Genomic DNA, 24,907 nt, shown 5'->3' with positions numbered 1-24,907 from the left:
TCAACACACCGCTATAAGGTACCGCTACGTGCAAAGTGCTAAAGCGACGTTATTGACTACTATGATTGATCTATTTTTAAATTCGTGTCATATTCATATTGATAAAAATCAAACTCTAGATTATAAAAATTTTAATATTATATCATGAATCAATTCTTCCAAAAATTTAAATTATCAACCGAAAGCACCTAAATAATTTTAATTATATTTCTAATATTTTCCTCGAGTCTTTAAACTTATTTGAAAACGGGAAAAACTAACTATGCAGTTATAGGAAAGAATACAAACAAGGAGGTTCTGGCTTATTTTTTTATAGATAGAGAGCAGGGGGGTTTGCTTCTCAGGGCTTAAAGGCACGTACACTCTTTTACATTATAAGTAAACACAAATTATATGATCACCTGAACCTTCACACATACAAATAATATGATCATAATAGAGTTTCAGAGCAAAGGATTGAATACTTCTACTTTTATGTTCTTTCTTTTTTTTTTGGTAATCACTTTTATGTTCTTTTACTAATTAGCTAATATGCTATTAAAATAAAGATTAAATTATTGTTGGTTCTTCTTATTACTTCCTTTCACCCAACAGCCTCTAGACTTGAAGCCACGTATACTGTTTGTATTGTACACAAATGCAAATAATATGATCACCAAAACTTTACACATAAAAATAATATGATCATAGTGGAGTTTTAGAGCAAAGGATTGAGTTCCTCTACTTTCATGTTTTTTTTTTTTTTTTGGTAAACACTTTCATGTTCTTTACTACTTAGCTAATACGCTTTTAAAATGAAGATTAAATTATTGTTGATCCTTAATAGCAATTGCTTGCTATTTGTAACCATTTTCCTTGGTATCTCTCCGCCAAGAATGTCATTGAAATAAGTTTTTGATTAGCAATATAATAGCCAATAGCAAAAAAAAACCATAAGGAGGGAAATAAACTAAAACATTCCATTATGAAATCATAATCAAATATTTATGTGAACTCACCCCTGAAACCTTTTATTCTAGCAAGCTGAACTATTATCACGTTTGGAGGAGATTGATTACTCCCCAAAATTTGTTGCACCTGGTCCACGTAGTCCTCCCAGAGAGTGCACTCGAGCTTATGACCCCTACTTGCACAATTTTTGCAACAAATCACAAAATAGAATTTTACATCAAATGAACATAACACATAACAAATAACCAATAGATACCTGAGGTTATCAAGCTCCACGACAACCATTTTTGTCTTCCTACCGGAGATAATATGCTCACGAACTTCCCCTATTCCAGAAACTAAACCGATGACATCTACACATTAAGGATGGTTAGACAGATGATATTGTCACACAAACAACAAAAGCATGACTTAGTGGATAGTTCAAAATCTACAAACCTACTAAATAAGGGGAATCAGAAGACTCTTTCTCTATAACGTCAAAATCAAATCCATTGGTGGGAATAGCAGAATCAATAGTGGATTTTACATCAGTCCTCAAGTTGAAGGACAAACGATAATCATGCTTAGTTGGCCTGAAACTCCCACTATTCAAACCAACTCCAAAAAATTTTATGAAATAAACTTCTCCTTCGTGAATTTTGTTATGGATATTTAAAGAACCCTTGATAGCAGCGTGGACCCTTCCACCCTACAAAACACATGCATAGATTAGTACATTTTAAAAACATGGACCGCAAACCAACAGTAATATCAAAAACAAAACAAAAACAAATACCTTTTCATCTAACAGAATCATCTCTACGTTGTCGTCAAAATGTTTTTGCTGAAAATTAGGAACCTTCCATGTTCTAACAACTCTAGCCTTAATCCTCCACTCCTCCTTAGAAGGATTAAGATCCTTAATAAAATCATACTTGGAATACATAACCAAACGTATATCAGGTAATATTGGCTCAAAGTCTTTGAGGACAAAGAAAAGAACGAAATTGAGACACTTCCAAATACTTATTTATACACGAATATGCACTATTCGATTTAAAATGGTCATTTAATTATTCGATTTAAAAAATTAAAATTAGATTTTTAAAAGAAATTTTTTTCCCACCATCCATATTCAAATTCAAAATTTTAAACCATTTCAAATTTCGAATTTTAGATCAGATGACGCATTCCAACATAAAAAGCAATTAAATCAGTTGATTTCTTTTTGGATACCAATGTGATGGGCAGTGGGACATTCAATGTCTTGTCTGCCACCACAAATGGTCATTTAATTATTCGATTTAAAGATTAAAATTCGATTTTTAAAAGAATTTCTTTTCCCACCATCCATATTTAAATTCAAAATTTTAAACCATTTCAAATTTCGAATTTCAGATCAGACGACCAATTCCAACATAAAAAGCAATTAAAACACTTGATTATCCAATTAAAATTTCGAATTTCAAACCCATATTTATTAATTAATTATTCTTTTATGTCTGCCACCACAAACGGTCATTTAATTATTCAATTACAAATTTAAAATTTGATTTTTAAAAGAAATTCTTTTTCCACCATCCATATGTAAATTCAAAATTTTAAACCATTTCAAATTTCGAATTTCAGATCAGACGACTAATTCCAACATAAAAAGCAATTAAAACACCTGATTATCTAATTTATTTTGTCTGTCAGCTCTCTTGATTCTTGATTGTTATGATATTTGAATCATTATATACCAAAGATAATGTCTTTGTTATATCATTATTGTGTTTATATTTTTTTTAAAATAACCATAACGAAATTGTGAATTGAATGACGATCAGGTCTTCAACAATTGTGAAATTTGTTTTTGTTTCTATTGATCTCCATGAATAGAGATTGTGAATGCATGTCCGTGAAAAGAGTTTTCTTTTTATTGAATTTAAAATTTTGAATTTCAGATTGTGCAAAATAAATACATAATTTCGAAATTTAATTGATAAAACATTAAAAAATTTCAAAAATTCAATTTTTAAAACGAATATTGTTATGATAGTTTATCTGATAGAGTTTTCTTTTTATTAAATTTAAAATTTCGAATTTCAGATATGATAGTTTATCTGATATGATAGTTTTGGTTTTGGGATTTAATTTATTTTGTCTGTCAGCTCTCTTGATTCTTGATTGTTATGATATTTGAATCAAATATATAACAAAGATAATGTCTTTGTTATATCATTATTGTATATATATTTTTTTAAAAATAACCATAACGAAATTATGAATTGAATGACGATCAGGTCTTCAACAATTGTGAAATTTGTTTTTGTTTCTATTGATCTCCATGAATAGAGATCGTGAATGCATGTCCGTGAAAAGAGTTTTCTCTTTATTGAATTTAAAATTTCGAATTTCAGATTGTGCAAAATAAATACATAATTTTGAAATTTAATTGATAAAACATTTAAAATTTCGAATTTCAGATGAGATGACCAATTCCAACATAAAAAGCAATTAAAACAGCTGATTTTTTTTTTGGATACCAATGTGATGGGCAGTGGGACATTCATTGCCTTGTCTGCAACTATTATTCGATTTAAAAATTAAAATTCAATTTTTAAAAGAGTTTTTTTTTCCAATTTACCCAATAAATAAAGTTTGTATATAACCAAATTGTAGAATTAACCAGGGAGTGACACTTGGCAAAACTTTCCAGCAGTGAACTCTCCTTTATATATATATAGATAGATTACAAAAACACCTTAATTTTCGTCCAAAACGACCTCATTTTGGGTTCACCAAAGATAACTTATATCCATTGACTTTCAATTATTCCCTTTTAATGAATTGTTAAATCAAATCTGAGAGACAGAATCATTTAAATAATTATTGTTTCGAATCATTACATTAGGCCCATTATTTGCCTTAATACCATCTGTCCCACATTATTAAAATGGGAAAAATTACTCTCATGTTACATGTGATAAATTTCTCTCCTACACATCATTCGATAACTGTGCGACCTTTTTTTTTCTTTTTTTTTAGGTGGTGGAACCACAAGTTTATCTCTATAACATGAGATAACTTATCTCCTTTAACATGAGATTAATAAAACCCTAATAAAATTTATTTGGTGATGGTATATTTATTTATTTTTAAAATTTTGTAAGTTGTTTTTGTATTTTAATATACTTAATTTAAAATTATGACTTTTCAAATTATTGAATTATTTAAAATAAGAACTAATGCATAAAAAAATAAAAAATAGTTTAAAAACAATTTAAAAAAGGGAAAAGTATTTCTCCAGTTACTCTGGAGATAAATTTATCTCCAGTGAGCTCAAAACGACATCGTTTTGAGGTTATAAGATTAAAAAATTATAATAATAAAGACTAATATAACCCTGCAATATATTAAAATTATAAAAATATCTTGATTTTCGTCCCAAAACAAATTCGTTTTGGGCTCACCGATGATAACTTATATCCATTGACGGGAGAAAATCTTTACCCTTTTAAAAAACATATGAAATTATGTTAAAAATGATATTTTTGTATATTTATATCATATCATGACGCATAGTTATCAGTATCGAACAATACACGATACGAACCACAAGCCTAGCGATACGTATCGTGGGATGTATCATAAAGGGATTTGTATCGAACGATACAATACTTTATCGTATGATACGATAAGATACGTGTATCATACGATGCGAAAATCAAATCAAAATTGATAATTTGTAATATAAAAAACTGAAATAAAGATTTGATTTTTTATTTAAATTTAAAAAATTGTAAAAAAATATTATTAATAAGGAAAAGAAAATAAATATTTCATTTATGATTTAAACTCAAAAATCAATATGAAAAATTTGTATTAATAAAGAAAATAATTAAATAAATATTCTAAATCTAGTTTTGCAATGGAAACGTGTCCAAACTTAAGAGTTTAGGCTTCGATTTCAAGTTTAATTTTTTTTTCTTATACTCATTAGTTCATCTTTATTTTTATTTTAAATTTATTTATTTTTTCTTTCTTTTAGGAAAAAATAATTCAAATGGCTCCAAAGAAAAAGGTCATAAAATAGAAGGATGTAACTTGCGATACAATTCGATAGAAGTCATAAAAAAGTTATATATTTTAAAATTATTTTATTATTATATTTTTGAATCTTACGATTCACGATACACAGTACGAAAAATTGGTCAAACGATACACGATATGTATTGCGATTCTACAATCTTATCATGACATTATATTCGTCTCAAACACATCAAAACAGGATATGACGTGAGCTTATCAATCCTGTTATTAAAAAGGTCAAGATATCGTAACAGCAAGAGGAAGTAATGCAAATAAAGGAAAGAATCCTTGGTCAATACCAATCCTAAGATGACAGCAATAGATCTAGCAACGGGCCCAAAATATAGCCCAATGGAGGTCCAGAATCTTACTACCGTAGGTAAACTCTATAAATAAGAGACGAAACCTGCAAGTATGATACTCTCTCCTGTGATTAAATTGTCATTGTATACATATAACTCAGTATTTCCTTCGTATATACGTCTCTGACTAGACATCTCTGTCTCGAGAACAAAACAAATATCATATCTTATTCTACTTTTATCTAATTCTCTTGTCAAAGTTTACAGAAGTATACCCCATTTGATTATTGAAACAACACCTTACAATTAGAGATCTCTAGTGGAGCACCATCGTCAAAGAGACACGAAGCAGCAGCTTCCAACGATTGAGGTATATACATTAAGCAATTATTAATTATTAATTTATGCATATCCAGCTATTTATTTATGCCTTAAATAATTTCTTTTCTATTTTTTTATCATGTGAATTGTTTTTCTAATTTAAATTAGAACACGATACATACATATTTAGTGATATCAGAAGTATAAACAAGTTGTTCATGCCTTGAAAAAATACGTTTAAATAACTAGTCACAGGCCTACTTTTACAAGACGTACCCTACAATTTTCCCGTCAATTTTCCCTTAATTTACACGTCACAAATATGATGGGTTTATCCTTATTAGGCAATTGAGAGGGAACAACAAAATCCATGGACTGATAAAATAAGGGTGAAGAAGTTTCCTCCTATTAAGATTTTGAGCTGCAGAACTAATCGTAACAACAACAAAAACAACTCATCTCTTAAGTTTAGCATCTTTTAAACCCTGAACCAATTTGTATACTTTCTGAACTGTTAATGAATCGATTTGGGATAAATAAAATTAATTTATATAAATTAAAACAATTTAATTGTAAAATCAATTGATTTAACTTTTTTTCTGAAAAAAAGTTTAGTTTGAACCATACCCATCTCTAACTATTGGATGGGAAAAAAAAAAAAATTATATCATATCATGAACCCATCCTCGCCCAAAGATATTGAAGCATGAAAAATGCATAGTCGCATTACACAAAACTCCCCCCTTTTTTTTTTCTTTTTTCTTTTTGGTAGATACCTAGGAATTAGGAGGTATCACTTTTTAGGGGGAGTTTGGTTGAGGAAATTTTTTTAGAATAGTAGGAAAATGTAATAGATAGAGAAATGATTGGAAATATAGATAAAGTGAGATAGGTAGAAAAATGTAAAAAGAAGTTGTTTGGTGGGAAAAAACTTTACTGGGAAAATTAGGTAACTTTATGAAATCAACATGCATTAAAAGTCAGATAATCGGTTTTCCGAAAAATCTCACCTTCAAATTGGGTTTCTAAACAGTGCGGATATCTATGTTTCTCATAAATTCATACAAACTGGATAGATGAATTTTTGGTGAAAATACGTTGAAACAAACATGATGTTTCTAAAAGCCATACTTGAGAAACATAAATATCTGCTTAAAAGTTCCCAACCAAACAACTTGTTAGGGATTGAAACATGAATATTAAAAAATTTATTTAAAGATTAAGGTGGCAAAGATCAAATCCTAAATCCAAAAATTTAAACTTCTAGGTAAACGCACATAAATAATTTTATATTCTATTTTTAATATTCTCCTTGGGAAAGAGACCTTTCAACCTGAAAACAGATACGTTATTTTATATTTACATACTCATGGTCATTATATCACATAATTATAATTAAACTTATATTTTTCATAGGCTTACCCTGAAATTTTTTCATATATTCAGCGACAAGAAATAAGATAATACGATTGTTGTGTAGTTAAAAAGTAGTTGTAATTTTTTAAAAATAAATAAAACTTGTAAAATACTAAAAAAGTTTAAAAGGCATGAAAATGGAATAGAGACATATCAGATGGGAATAGGAAAAAGATAGAAGCAAACATTATAATTATGTAACAGTTAAGACAACGCAGAGGCACAGAGAGCGCAGGATAAGGGCTTCCGCATGGTAGCGCCACCACCCTAACAAAAATAAAAATAAAATAAAAAAATCACAAAATTCGGACAGAGAGATTAAAAAGAATCTGGTTAGGTTCAGTTCCGGCAGTTTCACTATGTGACTGCTGTGAGTGTCTTCAAATGTCAAATCTTTGTTTGTCTTTCCGACACTCTCATTCTGCACCGCACTTCCTTTATTTTCTACTTCATTTCATTTTCTTATGCATGCATTTCATTTTTTTTTTAATTTAATAATGTTAATAATGCACAATGTTATACTTCTGGATTTTTTTTTTAAATTTTGAGCATGGTTATCAGAATCGTTGACGTGCAATAGGTTTAACAAGTGTAGCTGGATTTTATTGCTTTGTAAATGTACTTATTCTTCAATGTACATTATGACTAGGTAATTGCACAATGAGCCAATGTCAGACAAGATAGCCTTTCTTTAATTTTCTGTGAATTTTTTTCCCCTTTCCTTCTTAATGTAAGTTAGCATGTGTTGTGGGTGTTTATTCTCAACCAATAATAGATGGTTATGTCTTGTTTCTTTTTTCAGGATATTGCTATTATGAAGGACGGTTGGTTTTTCGACAAGAATTTTAATGGTTTATCGGATGAGAATTTTGATGAAGTCATCAAGCTTTTGGATTTCACACTTGAAGATGTGGAAACTGATGATGCTGAAGAAGATTGGGATGCTCAATTTAAGCAACTTGAAGAGCCATCTCTTGGTGCTTTTCCAGTATCATCATCTGGGCTTTGTGATAAAACTCAGAAAAATGAGAATCCAAAACTTGAGAGGAGTTTCTCTGCACCGGTGAGTTTCCTGCTCTATGCATGTCTTTGTCTGCTTCACTTTTTTTTCCTGCCATGTTGCCCCTTGCCTTATGTAGAGAGAAACTCAAAATTTCACTTCAATTCAGTTCAATTATATTTGAAAATTTAATTATGTACATGATTTAATCATTTGAAACTGAAACGACATGAATATATCAATGTTGAAGCACATATTTTGTTGATTTGAGTCCCTGCATTACAAGTTCAGATACTAACAAAACAAGCATACCTGGTCGATTATCATTGAGGTTGGTGGTATTCCCTGGTCTTGAAGGGGGGCATGCTTTTCCTTAATCTAAACTTTTGAGTTACCCCTAGCAACGACTATTTCATTTGGTAGGATCTATACTTTTGAATGAATGTAACTTTCATCATAGACCTTTAATTGGTAAAGTTAATATAGTTAGTTAGACGACTATGAAATTTTATTAGTTGGAATTTTAGCAGGAATTGTGAATTACTTCAATTATGTAGTTCTGGAACTTTGTCAGATTGAAAATAGAAATATTGGTAATTCAAGCCTAAAAGATCGGCCAGTAATGATGAGTGTGATGGGAGATCATCTTAATGTTTTGCTCTTTTGTTGAATTGTCCTCTAACTGTGTCAGGGATAGATGTGTTATCAAACTTCTTTGAGGGTAGGAGAAAAGGTTTGTTGAATTACTTTGGCCTAGCTTAGAAAAAAAAAGTGAGGGAAATTCAAATGCTAGAGATTCAGTTTTCTTGCATTTACTTGATGATAGGCAGGATATTGGGAAATTGTAATTGCATGACATACTTAAATGTCTGCTAATGAGTTGTTTCCATCCTTGTTAGTTAGATGTTTCCTCTGGTACCGAGTACAAGAAGCAGTAAGCTAACTTTGTAGTGGTACTTTGATTTCCCTTGAAGTGTGCTGCATATATATTTGTTTTTGTGCATTTTGGTTTCAAACTCTTATCAAGGAAGGGGGAACACCCACTTAATTAACAAATGGGTGAGTGGTGGCCCTGCTGATAGCTTTTCCTTATTCTTGGCAGTAACAGGAAATCATAATAAAATATATTTATAACACTATTTTGAAAAAAACAAAAAACAAAGTTTCTTTATTCCTCCTGCAACTGACCAAAAATTTTCTGGAGATGCTGCAATTATTTTGTTGTCTATAGTGCTCAGCCATTATGCACCAAAACGCCTAAATGGAATCATTAATAGGGTTCAATAAGAATGGGATGAGGAAGGTAGGGAAATGGTGGTAACCTCTTTCCTCTCTCATTCAGGTTGCAAAATTTCCTCTTGGTGTATGTTGTTTGTATGGTATTGGAAGGTTTAAAAACAAAAGAGACTTGAAAAAGGTATTCTGATATATTATAGAATTGTGTAAATACTTTGTACAAAGGTTCTCTATTTGTAGAGAATACAAGACCTAGAATACTTGACCTAATGGGCTAAGCCCAATACAACAAATAATAAATAAATAAATAATATTAATATTTACAACACTCCCCCTCAAGCTGAGGAATAGATATTTCTCATTCCTAGCTTGCTAGTAAGCTCTTGAAATCTATCTGAAGGAAGTCCCTTTGTCAATACATCAGCTAATTGACGCCCGGTGGGAATGTAGGGTGTGGTAATCAACTCGCTATCAAGTTTCTCTTTGATGAAATGGCGGTCGACCTCAATATGTTTAGTCCGATCATGTTGAACCGGATTATGAGCTATACAAATAGCTGACTTATTATCACATAGCAGCTTCATTGGTCCCTCACATTTTATTTTGAGATCATCAAGTATAATTTTCAGCCATAGTAACTCACAAATGCCTTGAGCCATGGCTCGAAATTCAGCCTCTGCACTTGATCTGGCAACCACATTTTGTTTCTTACTTCTCCATGTCACCAAGTTACCACAAAGAAACATACAATAACCAGTGGTAGAACGACGGTCCGTCACAGATCCAGCATAATCAGCATCCGTGTAGACTTCTAAAGAGAAAAGTATTACAAAAAAAAAGAGAGAAAAATTTAGGAATAAAAAAGTTGGTTGTGTAACACGATTCATTGGGTTAATATTGGTTACCTAATTGTAATTTTATCAATCATTGTATTTTTTTTCTTCTAAAATTCAATTTGTTTTTGTTACTATTATTATTATTTCTGTTTTTGTGTTGTCCTTGTCTTAATATTATTGAGTTAAACGTATGCTTAAAATGTTTATTGGTTTCTTGCTGTTCAAACATGAACTTTTCTTATATGATTAATTTGCAGTTATTAGTTTTAAGATATAATAGTTGACACCATGAAAAGCTTTGTCTCGAAATTACCTTCTACTCATGCCTTAACTTTTAGTGGTATTGCCTTTAGAAAGTGAGAAAGTTCTGGTAACAATGCTTGGAAAATGGAAGTTGGAAATGTTTTAGTTATTTTGAATGATGAATATACGGTATGCAAGCGTGAAAAGATGTAAAATTTGCTTCCTTCAATCCTTAAGGAGTAGATGGATAGATGTATCATGTGTGTGCTTCTGTGCTTGAACGTGAATATCCCTCCTCATTGCCAAAGCCTTTGCCGTTTATATGAATTTAAATTCAGGGAACTTCTTGCATCAATAAACTGGGTGTTACAACTAGACTAAATAGAAACTGTCTCATGGCAAGGATTAAGTAGATAGATTAAACTGCATAGCACAATTTGTGTAGACACACATGCTTAATAGGCAAGTCTATGCAGAACCACAAACTCAAATTACAGAAAGACACAAGTAGTTTTACTGACTGGCTTTAGTTTCCTGATATGTTTGACTTTATGGCATCGGATAACTGAAAAGTATACATGTTTTAGATTAGTAGCATTATTCCTTTCATGTGATTAGCTGTGTAGAGTATATATGTAAATGTTGGAGCGATTGCTTGAAACATTATGTGCAATTGAAAATTTCTCTTTATTATTGTTTTCACCCCAAGATACATAAGCATATCCATCATTGTTGCATCTAATTGTAATATATTGTTTTGTGGGTTTGATGTGTGTTTCCCCAATAAACAGCTAGCAAAGACTACCGGACCTACATATGGCAAAACTATTCCCATCCAGAATGTCTCGAGAGGAAAAGATTTGCGCAAACTCCTGACCAACAGCCCAGTTTCTGTTTTTGAAAGCAGTAGTTCTTCCTGGGTTGAGAATTCCAACTTTGATGTGTGTTTCCCCAATAAACAGCTAGCAAAGACTACCGGACCTACATATGGCAAAACTATTCCCATTCAGAATGTCTCGAGAGGAAAAGATTTGCGCAAACTCCTAACCAACAGCCCAGTTTCTGTTTTTGAAAACAGTAGTTCTTCCTCGGTTGAGAATTCCAACTTTGAGTTACCTGTCATCCCAGTAAAGCGTCCTCGAGGCAGACGTCAGCGTCTCTCAAGCTTCAGCCTGCTATTCTCAATTCCTTTCTTCCCTGCTTCACCAGCTGTTAAAAAAGATCAAAGGGGAGCTGTCTATGAATCAGATTTAGAAACACATCATGCTCGGAAATTATTAAGCAGAGTCACAAAGAAGCAAAGGGAAAAGGATCTCTCCATGCTCTCTTATAATATTGAGATGAAGAGATCTTCATCACAGGAGCCATTTACCCCCAAAAAATGCATGCATTGTGAGGTTACAAAGACACCACAATGGAGGGAGGGACCTATGGGTCCTAAGACCCTATGTAATGCTTGTGGGGTTCGATACAGGACCGGCCGGCTCTTTCCTGAATATCGGCCTGCTGCTAGCCCCACTTTTGTAGCATCATTACACTCAAACTCTCACAAGAAGGTCATAGAAATGAGGAAGAGAGCCACACAGGAGACTAATACTCTAAATTCTCTAGGATAATACTGTGTTAGATTTTACTTAGGAAAAAATGGTAGTCCCAAACAGGTTTTTCCTTCTTGATTGTTCTCATGTTCTCATTTTTGTTCTAATTGTCTTATATTAAAAAAATGAATAATAGTCGTCTTATATTGTTTAACATCATTTGTTTTGTTTAAATTGATTGATGGAATATAAAAGTTGGTAAGATATCACTGGTGCTTGATGATATCAGTGGTACCTGCATCTGTCATGAATCAACTCTCCCAAAGATTTAAGTAACTTGTTAAGTGAATATACATGAATAATTTTGTGTTAGAAATAAAAATTCTCCTCTCACATAAAAATTCTTTGTGTTGATGCATGTACAATATACAAGTTTAATGTTTTTTATTAGAATAACAGAGCGGCATTGATCTAACTCTAGATCATGCTCTAATATTATATTATGAATTAACTCTTCCAAAAATTTAAATTATTAGGTGAAAATACAAGAATGCTTTTATATTTATTTATTTATTGGAAAACAAAGAAGAATTAAGACACTAACAAATATACATACTGCTCGTGATTAAACAGATAAGAGGTTAGGGAATACCTATATCTACCAGAGTATCATGCAGAAACTCCCAATTTAATCTATCATAAGCTTTCTCACTATCTATTTTTATTGTCATCCAACCTTTAAGACCTCTCTTTGATCTCATGAAATGAAAAATCTCATGTGCTGTAAAAATATTATCAGAGTTATGCCTCTCCTTTACAAAATTTAATCCTGGCGAGAAGGGGACTTTTCGTTATCAGTTGCATACTTGCATGTGATGTTCTGCCAAATCTTCCTCTCAATTCTGCTTCCTCCTGGCTTCCCAAAATAATATTTTGATTTGACACATTTCCTTCATTTTAATATCTTTTGTTTTGGCCAGTAACTTAATAACTTCATTCATCAACATTAATAACTAGATGAACTCAAATGACAAGAAAGAAAAGAAAAGATCTTGATGAAAAATTGCGCATGCTCATCAGCTCATATTTAGAAACATCTTAAATAACTTCCTTCATCTTAATGAAAAATTGTGCATGCTCACATTTAGAAACATCTTTGCCTAAACTACAAAGCAACCCCTAATTCTCTCCGATCTGCAAGTCGTATATCCAAAGCCCCATGAACATTTCAAAGGCAGCCCATGATCACGTGCGTTAATTTTTTTAAAGGGCCATGATCTTGTCCATTATATAAATAAGGGAATATAATTTTAATTTCTCATATTACATAGCATAAAAAAGTATGTGAGATTTACTTGATTTTTTTTTTCTCTCTTCTCTTTTTTATGGGTTTCACCCACTTTTGTGTGTGTGCATGAGACAATGATACATATGAAAAACTATATTCCCTATGAATAATGTCTCCAAACAAACAAAGCATAAATATTGCTTTCATATTCAAGCTATGTTCATCAAATGGGCAAACGTCATAACACAGATTGCCCAACGGAATGCGATCGCATACACGGATGAATATATAGTTTTCGTGCATTTAATATTCGTCATTGATTAGTTGAAGCAAGTTTAAAAATAACATTGACAAAAAAATGGTTTTTTTAAATAAAACAAAAAACAAAAAAACAAAATTGCTACTACATAATGCCTGCCTACTTGTTTTGAAATTGAGGAATTGGTAAGGTGTTATATATGTTATTGATTAATCACGAAGTGTGAATCAGTTGATAAAATGAGTTCTATGTGGGGGCAAACTCTACCTGCTGTGGATGGATTAAAAACCTACAAGAAGTCAAGAAGCATCTTGTGACTAGGGTCGATAGGGACTATGTTGCACCGACACGGGACACGGAATACGACACGACACGACACTCCGACACGTTAATTCTAAAAAATGTTAAATTTCGACACGTTAGAACACGTTTAGATAGTATATAATATTTTTAATTTATTTAGTGTATATTATATTTAATGTTCAATAATTTAACAAAAAAAAAAGTTAAACTTATAATACCCATCAGTGTTGCAAAGAAACATAAGATATTTCAAATATTTATATTAAATTCAATAAAATAGTAATCGTAATCCAACGAATCTAATAGTTGGAACTCAAAATGTAATGCAACGTAAGGCTTTTTGACCCTTTTGCCCCTCATTAATTAATTAATAACAAATTTGCCCCTGATCCAGAACTATCCACCAACTTGCCCCCTTTTAGTCGACTACATTGCTTTTTTAGTCGAGCAAATGGTCAAAATGCAGAAAGTGGACTACAACAAATTTAGTCGACTAAAAAATCATCTTAATCGACTACATTTTTGGAATATTTAGTCGACTAAGTAACGATATTTAGTCGACTAAATATCGACGGATTTGTTTTTTAAAAACCCCCCCATTCGGCAGAGGGGGAGTAGGATGACCTAATCGACTAAGGAGGCGGCCCAAACCCCAAATCCGCAGGAGCAGCTCCCAAACCCTTCCCTCAGGCGTGTGGATTGCACCAAAATACGGTCCAAATCGTGAAATCTCAAGGATAGGTAAGGTTTCTTAACTTGCATTGTGTTTTAGGTTTTGGAATTTTTTTTATTTGTTTGCTGTCCGAATTTGTGAACTCTAATCAAAGCGTTTGTTGTAGGTTTTGTAACCCTAATCTACTAAGGTTTATTTTTTTGCATTGTGTGAATTTTTTTGTTTGAAAAATTTGTATGTGGCAAAAGTTTGCTTTTGGTTTACAGATCTTATGTTGCAAGTTTTCATTACCATCATGACATGTTTCATATAATTAAATGCTGACATGTTTCATTATAGGTACCCTAAACAAATGACGGGCCGCAGAAGACCAAGCGATGAGGGCAATGAGTCACTTGAGAGACGCACCAAGCATAGGCAAGAGCGGCCTTCTTCGTCAAGGCCATAAGACGAAGAGCCTGATACTGTTGACCTCTCGTATGGGTATCTGTTTGAGGACGACCCTGCCGTCCACGCTTCATTCGTACGTGACCATTTGAACCGGCCGTTATGTGCTCCAAAATCTTTGGATACAGCCTTTTTTGATAAGGAGGGATTTGAAATTGTGGGGGTGTTGGAGGCGGCTCATCTGAGGGTGTTGGCCGAGACCCTATGTCCGTATTCAGAGCTTATAGTGCGGGCCTTCTACCATAACCTCAGCTACGTACAGGGCGAGCTGAAGTCGAGGGTCTGTGGAATAGAGATCATCATGACGGCACCTGCATGGTTGGAGATACTTGGCTATGATTTTGACTCTTCTCAGACTGTGGCGTATGACGTTGATAGTGGTGTAGTACTTCCAGGATATGTACGTGAGGATGCCGTGCAGGAGCAGAGAAGAGTCCGTGGGGAACACTTGCACTATACGGTGGGGTTGCTTTCTGTGGAGTCCCGTATACTGCACCATTTTTCTTTGGGAATCTGATCTATCCATGAAGTTACTTGAGGGTTACTGTCGATAAATTCCTGGAATCTGATATCAAAATGAATCTTTGAACTCAAGTACCCTGGAATACAAAAGGATGCGTTAGATACAAAAGGATGAATTATATACAATTTGTACATATTAAAAAGAAGATTGTACCTAGCTTCATCAGGGTTTTCTTCAATTCCACATCTCTAAACTTAGTGTTAAAGTTGCTTCCGATGTGGCGTAGACAAAACACGTGATACGCAAATGGTGGCTGCCAACCGGCATGATCTCTTACAGCCCTGATGATGCTGGGATGACGATCGGATATTAGACAAATGCCATGCTTATGCGTGACGTGAAAACGCATGAGGCTAAGAAACCACGACCAATCATCCAATCTCTCACCCGGAGGAACAATAGCAAATGCAATAGGGAGAATTTAACCATCTCCATCTTGTGACGTTGCAATCAAAAGAGTTCCTTTGTATTTACCGTACAAATGCGTGCCATCAATTTGGATTATGGGTTTACAATATTTGAAGGCCTCAATGCACTGGTGAAGGTCCAAAATACTCGGTGAAAGACAGCCTTATCCGTATACACTTGACGTTCATCAACACATTGGTCCGTATCAATCTTGAACACAGAACCAACATTAACCTGCCTCATGTATGTCAGCCAACCAGGCAAGAATGCATACGATTTATCCCAGTCGCCAAATAACTTGACAATGGCTTTCATTTTAGCCTTCCAAGCTTTCCTGTAAGATATGTTGTATTCATACAAACGTTGTACCCTCTCTTGAATAAGAACTGGCTTCAATGATGGATCTTCTTTTAACATACCTATATAAAAAAATAATGTGAGCAACAGTCAGAATACAAACTGATTAACATAAACATACCTTAGGAAGTTAGATATATCGAATAATACATACTAATAATGGTTGCACATATCACATCAGAATCCAACTGTCTATGATCCCGGGTAAAACCTTGGTTTAGGCAGGTGTGTTCTTTAACCCACTTACTGACCACCCAAGTATTTCCATTCTTCGGCAACAATGCCCTCACATACCAGGGACATCCATCATTATGGTGTCGACACTTCATCACAAATCTATGGTCATCACTTTTTGCCACAACGGCAGTACGGTGAGCCTTCATACAATATAATTTGACTGCATGTTGCATTTCAGATTTGCTACGAAACTCCTGATACAAATATAAAGGATCCCCTAATTGCCAGCCACCGTGATCATCATCGTCACCATACAATATCTCTGTCTCATCATTAGGGTGGGCCCAATTAATGAAGGAATAATGTGAGCTTTCATTCCAAAATGGCTCGACCTCAGAACCTACGGATGCATTATAATGCCACCGTCAATACCATTGATAACAAAAAAAATAATTGCTAAATTAAATCTTTAAAAAACAAATCTTACCACTGCTAACAGGGTCAACACGAAGTGGTATCGTAACCTGCGAACCCGGGGATGGTGAGCTTGTGTCAGCGTCGAAATCACCCTCTACGTCAGTATCTGACGTGTCACCTAGCAGAATAACACTCTCAGGTTCACCGTCCTCATCGATGTCCATATCGGCATCTTGTTCATCCTCATCTATTTCCCGCAGTGTTATCTGACTTATAATATGTGCAGGTGCAGATAAATTGACTATTCTTTCTTCATGACCAAAATACAGTTCACTTCTTGTATGCATGGGTGCAGATGAAGATTGACCACAATCTAATTCAACATATATCTCAATAAAATTTTGAAATTTTCGGTCAACAATTGCATCTATGACACATTCGACATCTTCATCATCACATATATCGTTAACAATGTAGTAAATAGCATCCTTACCAACTGTAGTCTCTACCCTGGCAATCATCCGTTGAACGCATTGGCTGCCTTGCAGACCCAATTTTTGCTGAATTCTCCCCTTTAACTCATTGTACGTAGTGCCCCATTTGATTTTCAACATTTTTCGTTTTTCCTTCAAATTGAACACCATTAGGGCCTTCATAATGCTTTCCATCGTAGTAGATCATTGTCACATACATGTTTGGACTTGTGCTCATCTTCCTCACGAAATTGGGACTAGGGTTCTGAAATTGGGGGTTTGGGTTCGGATTTTGGGGGTTTGGAATTGGGCAATGACAATGATTTCACAATATTAGGTCTGTAGAGATGGTGGGATGAAATACAATCGGATTGAGAGGATTACACATGAACAAAGGGAGCTATTTAGGTTTACACAACAACAACAATCGAAATGAGACCGAAAACATGGAAAATATAGGGTTTCAGTCGATATTTAGTCGACTAAATATCGTTACTTAGTCGACTAAATATCCCAAAAATGTAGTCGATTAAGATGATTTTTTAGTCGACTAAATTTGCTGTAGTCCACTTTCTGCATTTTGACCATTTTCTCGACTAAAAAAGCAATGTAGTCGACTAAAAGGGGGCAAGTTGGTGGATAGTTCTGGATCAGGGGCAAATTGGTTATTAATTAATTAATGAGGGGCAAAATGGTCAAAAAGCCTGCAACGTAACCTTTGAATCTTTTTTGAGTCTTTGCAACGAGTATTGGAGTGTCGAGAAGTGTCGGACACGACACGTTAAATATTTTGAAGCGTCGATGCTTCATAGGATAGGGATTAGTACGATGCCCAAAAAATGAACAAGTTGCTATTGGTTTATATTTTAGTTGAAATGATTTGTTTCATATAATGTTTAAGATTTTTTTTATGTGATCGGAAAAAAATAAAAACCATCAAAGGTATAAGCATTATAAGGGATAGAAAGAATAGATCAAAGTGGTGAAACTTTACACATTTAAGGAACCAAATTAATGACAAGAAATTTTTTTACGACTATAGCATATTTTTTGGAAGACAAAAATAAAAGTTTACTCATATTATTATGAGAGAGGTTATTTTTATCACCAACTAAGTTTACCACTTTTTACTACTTCTTTTATAACCGTCGGATGAAATCAAGTTAACGATTGTCATTTAATATAAAAAATTTCTCTCTCTTCCATCATCTCATCCACTCTCTCTCTCTCAACTTCGCCTTTCTATCATGTTTTAGTCATCGCTATGCAGCTAATCACATATAGTGGTAAGAAGTGAAAAATTTGTAATTCCATCGAAAAATTTGTAATTCTGTCGAAAAATTTGTTATCAATGAAGAGAAATTCGACGACATCAATTCTGTCAAGAATTTCGTCAAAATTTCATTTTCACCATTTTCGACAGAAAAATTTCATCGAAAAAATGAACTTTTCTAGTAGTGATGGTGGTAAGAAGTGATAAATTTAGTTGGTGATAAGTAGGGGTGCTAAATGAGCCAGGGTCTTTGGCTCGGCTCGTGAAGGCCTGAGCTTACATGTCTAAAATTGATTGTTGGATCCAAGCTTGAACTTGTATAAAAGCTCGTTTAATAAAAAGGTCTCAGGCTCCAATTCAAAAGCTCGGCCTTAGAGCCTCTCAGGCTTGCCTAATATATTATTTTTTTATTTTTTATACTACTTGTGATAGCCCTCTTTCTCTTCTCAAATTATTTCATCCCATTTTATTAATTAAACAAACTTTTTAAATGATTTTGTTTTATATTATGCTATTTGGATATATATTAAATTTATGAATATTTATGGAATTACTAATACTGTTGATTGTATATTTTGTTTGGATAAATTTTTGTTGTCTTATTTTTTTTAAATAGGCTAAACAAAGCTTTTATTTTTTGTAAATGAGTCAGGCCACATGCTGATATTATATTCGTAACAGGTAATAGGCTAAGGCCAGTCTTGACACATTTGAACACAGGCTCGGCCCGTTAAGACCAAAGCTCGGCTCGGCTCGTTAACACTCCTAGTGATAAGTATAATCTGATTCTCCTATTATATAATTGTTAACGACTGTTCAATGCTCATGAGCAAGCATTAAACGAAAGTTTAAACAATTGGAAATTAAATAATTTGATGACTTTATTGCCTTTTTTTTTACGCCTTGCTACTGCTTTGTGTATACTTGTTGCATTTTAAGGGAATGACCGTGAATCACAATGTTCCTACGTACTTTTAGGGGCTAGTGTTGTGTTGGTTTTCCCTCCCTCTCCATGCATCCCCACACCCTAATGGTAGCAAACGCATGTTATGAAGGGCCATGTACCTCTCTACCTCTAAAATCTAAAAGACTACGTACACATGCCCTAATGCCAAAGGTATATATATAGCTAATTATGTTATGAATGCATTGGCATGAAATGAAAATCCTAGCGTAAGTCAATAGACTTCTTCCATCCTCCATGGTCCATACCATAGCTTTCTGTTTTGAGACAGCAACGTTCACCTAATCACCCAATTCCTTTTCCATAATCGATATGCATGCATAGCATGGTCCATTTATGTGTAAAAAGTCCATTGGTCATTTCGTTTGTCATAGTAATTTATAGTACGTTCCTTGCTCGTACGGGTCTTTTTCACTTTTATATTTTTTGCTTACTTTTTTTTTTTTTGGTAATCTATTTTTTGCTTACTTAATTCCTAATTAACGTGATCATCACTTACATTTTAAACCAACAAATAACAATAAAACTAGAAAGAATGAATGAATGGTGTCACTATATTTTCATTTTCCGTAAACTTAACCCTACTTATGCATATATTACCTTTAACAGTTTTGTATAATTTTAACATTTGATTTTCAGTATATTTCACTTCTTCTTCTTTTTTTTGAAATATTCCATCGGTTCATCGCTTCGTGATTAGTCCGATTCGGGGCGGGTCCAGGATTAAGACTTTAAACCCCTCCCAAAGGTGGTAGTGGGGAGATTCGAACACATGCACTCACCCCACCTGCTCAGCTCCCATGTGCCAACTGAGCTACCACTATTTGGTGTATATTTCACTTTCTTTTACACATTAACTCTGATTTTGTCTCCTCAATTACTCCTCTTGTATCAATCTTTTTCCTTAATTATATAAAATATAAACACAGCTAAGCTAAGTCTATAACTTTGAAGAAAAATAATGTGAAAACGTGATATTAATAAAAAACGAATGAATAAAAACCATTTTCTGCAGCTTGGTCATATCATAGTTACACCAAACATTTTCTGCAAATAGAGATCAGCAACATGTTATGGCTAGAAGCCATAGGAGAACAAGTAAGGAACCTAGCGCACGCTTCTGACCCGACATTGTAACTCTCCAGAGAATGACATAAAGATAAAAGTGGAAAGAGACGGTCTAGTCTCTCCCATGAAACCACACAAAATGCCAAGAGCTAGTTATGCGATGGACCCATAACGCTAACTGTAGGGCTGTTCCTGGGTTAGGTTGGGTTAAGTTTTTGTCCGACTCGATCCAACTTGATTTTTATAGGTCAGGTATTTTGACCCGATCCGCTTTTATTTGATCCAAGTCAAGTCTGACTTGGTTTGGATTTTTTTGAACTAGTTCAGAACCGGGTCGGATCTGACCTTATTTGGTTTCTGAAGTGGGTCAAATTTGACTTGACTCGTTTTTGACTTGGTTTCCTCACAAAATTTCGTTGAAATTTTTACATTGCAAATGACGAAAATTTCGTCACAAAATTATTTTTTCGTCGTAATACTTTTTGTTCGAAAAGCGACGAAATTTTTTCTCTAATGAAAGTTTTTACAAAAATAAATCTTCTATCGAAATTTAGTTTCCATCATAAGTTTTGACGAAAATAATTTCTTCCATCAAATGTTTTAAACGAAAAAAGAATTCTGTCAAAAAATTTGACGGAATGTTTTTGTTCAAAATTTCGATGGGAATGTGTTCTGACGAAAATTTCAACGAAAATTGTTTCGAGGGAAATGTTTCATTCAAAACTTTCGACGAAATATAGATTCTCTGAAGAATTTTGACAGAATATTTTTTTCGTCAAAATTTTTTATCGAAACATTTTTTGTCAAATTTTTACGAAATTTTTTTTACAGAAATGTGTTCCATAAAAAAATTTTATCAAAAAATTTGACAAAAATATTTAGTTGAAAATTTTCGATGGAAATGTTTTTCGCTAAAAATTTCGACGAAAATTTTTTTGTCAAAAAGTTCAACGAAATTTTTTCCGTCGAAAACTTTCGCCGAAATTTGAATTTTTGTAAAGAATTTTGATGAAATTTTTTTATGGAAATGTGTTTCGTCAAAATTTTCGATGGAAATTGTTTTAAGAGAAATGTTTCATTCAAAACTTTCGACGAAATTTAGATTAACTAAAGAATTTTGACAGAATATTTTTTCCGTCAAAATTTTTTACGAAATTATTTTACAGAAATGTGTTCCGTTGAAAATTTTGATGAAAATATTTTTTATCAAAAATCTTGACGAAAATATTTAGTCAAAAATTTTCGATAGAAATGTGTTTCGCTAAAAATTTCAACGAAATTTTTTTGTCAAAAAATTTAACGAAAATGTTTCCGTCGAGAATTTTCGCTAAAATTTGAAATCTATACAGAATTATGATGAAATTTTTTTCCGTCAAAAAATTTCGATGAAAATGTTCGTCAAAATTTTTGATGAATATATATTTTTGTGAAAGATTTTGACGAAATTTAGATTCCATAAAAAAAATTGACAAAAAAAATATTCCGTCAAATTTTTTTATAAAAATGTTTTTAGTCAAAAAATTTGATGAAAATATTTTTCGTCAAAAAATTTTGCGAAAATTTTTTTATTGAAATATTTTCCATAAAAAATTTGATGTAATTTTTTTTCGTTAAAACTTTTCTTTTAATGTAATTGTGATTTTTTTTCTTCTTTTTTTCACATAATGGGTATGAGTCAAGTTTTGGGTCAATGGGTCAATATTAAAACAAGTCAGGTCTAAAACTGACCCAAATAAAAGTGGGTCAGTATTTAAACTAGTTCAAAAAATATAAGTATTTATGGGTCAGGTCAAGGTCGGATCAAGGGCAGGACAAGTGAACCAGTCTTTTTGCACACCCTTAGCTAATAGTAACACATACTTTGGGCTCGGAATTATGTGGTTCACCCTTTTGGAAAATTTGATTATGATGCTTGTAGTGAATTTTTATAGAATAATATAAACTATTAAAAAAGTTCTCACCTAAAATTTTAAGATTTTGGATTGAAGTGGTTCTTTACATGGTATTACAGTGATCACAAGGTCACGGATTCGATCCTCACCGCCCTCACTTTAAAGTGAAATTAAAATAAGCACAAGTTAAAAACAAAAACACTGGGCCTGTGCAATATCCATACTTCAAGTTCAAAGGGCTCTTGTGTGAGGAGATATGTTAAAAAATAATATAAATCATTAAAAAGATTTGGATTGAAGTGATTCTTTACATAAACCTCATTCCCACGAGAAATCCCACCAAATTCACTTGATAATTAGTGAAAAATGTACTTTTATTTAACTTACAATATATTAATAATTTTTATGATAACAATTAACAACCTACATTTCATTTCAGCATAACCAATAATAAAATCAAATTTTTTTTGTTAAGGGATGACCAATGAAGTAAAATTTACACAAAGTAATATATAATGGTAAAACTAGTTTCTTTTAACTTTAATATTCTTATCATAAATTATATTCAATTTCTATTTAATTCGAACATAAATAGAATTCTAATCGCAATATCAGTTGTTGGAATCTGCTGCTCTCAGAATTCGCTGTGCCAATCCGCTCTATGATAAATTGATCGATTATTAAAATAATATATAAACAAATTTTAAAGGACTCTCAAAATTTTCTTTACATGCACGTGGCTGAGTTTGAAAAATCGTATATTACCACCAACCATATGAATGAACAGGTAAGGAGTTATTTCAATTTAATCAGTAATCCTAAGTTTAAGTCCCTGGAAATGTAGCTAGGAAAAAATTTGTCGTTTATATAGTCTTACCCGACTCAAATGGAACTAATTGAGTCAGTGGATAATATATATATATATATATATATATATATATATATATATAATCTTATAATATGATATTTCTCTTTAAATATGTCGTTTAGTATGACTTAAATTTTAAATTTTTTAAAAATCAAAAATCCATTCAATCTAAATTAAATAAAATTGAATTGGATCAGATTTTAAAAAAAAAACTCAAATTGAATGAATAATTACATGATCAAAATGAAAAAATTGAATCAAATAATTTTTATTTTTAAATAAATTTAATCCAAACTGCAAATCTCCCTAACAGCTACCTACTCTCCCTTTTTTGTTGTTGAGCTCATTTTCGATATACCCGGAGCAGATGTTTTCTTGTCAAAAATAAAAAATCAAGAAATATGGATAAAAATAAACATAAAAGCAAGGATAACAAAAAGAAAATCATTTACAAAAAAAAAAGTTATAATTTTTTACAAATCTATATATTCCCGAAAATACATAGTATAACTTTCAAAAATACATAATATGTAATTTATAAGAATTTATAAATACAAAATGTATAAATATAATCTCTCTATAAAAAAAATATTGCTTTTTATATATTTAATAAAAAAAAATATCGAATACTCACGGAGAACATAAAATATATTTTTCCTGTTGTATACGCTACACTGTACGGTGAAAAAGATGAAGGAGGGTAGGCTGTGAGCTCATGAGCTGTGACAAAATCGTATGTCTAATTCACACCCGTGACAGAGAGAACACAACGACAGAGATTCCTTACTCCTAAGAGAGAGAGAGAGAGAGAGAGTGTCCCCATCCCCATTTACGTCCAATCCATCAACATGCAGTAGGGCCCCTCACCTTACGTATGTATGTCCCTTCATCGATGCCAACGAGGAACAGCCATGACCCTCTTTGAGTTTGACACGTGTCCAACCTCATGGGTTGTCTCTAGCTGTCATATGCCATACTATCCTCATACTGTGCCCACTGATTTCTTCCCTCACCACTCACCACTCTCAATCACCCAAACAAATTATATTCCATTAGTAAATATATTTTAAATTTTCGGTAAATTATAAAATTATAAATTACAAAATATATATGATTAATTTTGAAAAAATTTATGGACTATTTTATGTGTTCCAGTGATTAATGTTATAGATATTTATGAAATACACTTATCAACAATGTTAAATAAAATGATTAAAATCTACTTCAAAAAGAAAAGGAAAGAAAAAGAAAAGGAAGTGGGAATCTTTTTTGGGTTCTATTTTTTTCATGTTGTTAGAGATAAGTATCTCTTACCATAGAGGCATAGATATATGATATGGTGGGACTTATCATCCATTAAAAAAAGAAAAAAGTGATGACACAATTTTTTATGTCAGAGGAATATGAGATAGTTATCTCATGTAAAATGAGACAATAATTTTCCATTTTTGTTTTTTTTTTTGGTGGTTAGTGGGAATCCTTTTTGGTTTTGCTTTGGTTGGGTTTCCTTCCTTTTCAGTTTTCAATTTTTCATGGTGGGACGGTGGTTTTGGACATGTAGTCACAAACAAGCACAAATGGCGAAACTTCAGTTCATTTGTCAATTTCTCGGGACCGC

General features: G+C 32.5%; 2 protein-coding genes across 2 annotated transcripts; one reads left to right on the top strand and one right to left on the bottom strand.

The window, feature by feature from the left end:
• Positions 1-984: 984 nt before the first annotated feature.
• Positions 985-1,879, bottom strand: LOC133298581 (replication protein A 70 kDa DNA-binding subunit B-like). Its single transcript, XM_061497906.1, has 4 exons — positions 1,730-1,879; positions 1,390-1,642; positions 1,208-1,304; positions 985-1,123 (listed from the first exon to the last, which is right to left on the bottom strand). The coding sequence occupies exons 1-4, from the start codon at positions 1,877-1,879 to the stop codon at positions 985-987; spliced, it is 639 nt and encodes a 212-aa protein (XP_061353890.1).
• Positions 1,880-7,860: 5,981 nt separating this feature from the next.
• Positions 7,861-11,977, top strand: LOC133298580 (GATA transcription factor 11-like). The gene is made up of 2 exons (XM_061497904.1): positions 7,861-8,109; positions 11,324-11,977. The coding sequence occupies exons 1-2, from the start codon at positions 7,861-7,863 to the stop codon at positions 11,975-11,977; spliced, it is 903 nt and encodes a 300-aa protein (XP_061353888.1).
• The last annotated feature ends 12,930 nt before the right edge of the window (positions 11,978-24,907 follow it).

This window comes from Gastrolobium bilobum, unplaced genomic scaffold (genome assembly GCF_033153095.1).
Source record: "Gastrolobium bilobum isolate Gb01-03AN ecotype WA unplaced genomic scaffold, APGP_CSIRO_Gbil_v1 utg13847, whole genome shotgun sequence".
Lineage (NCBI taxonomy): Eukaryota > Viridiplantae > Streptophyta > Magnoliopsida > Fabales > Fabaceae > Gastrolobium > Gastrolobium bilobum.
This window is presented reverse-complemented; position numbering and strand designations above follow the sequence as displayed.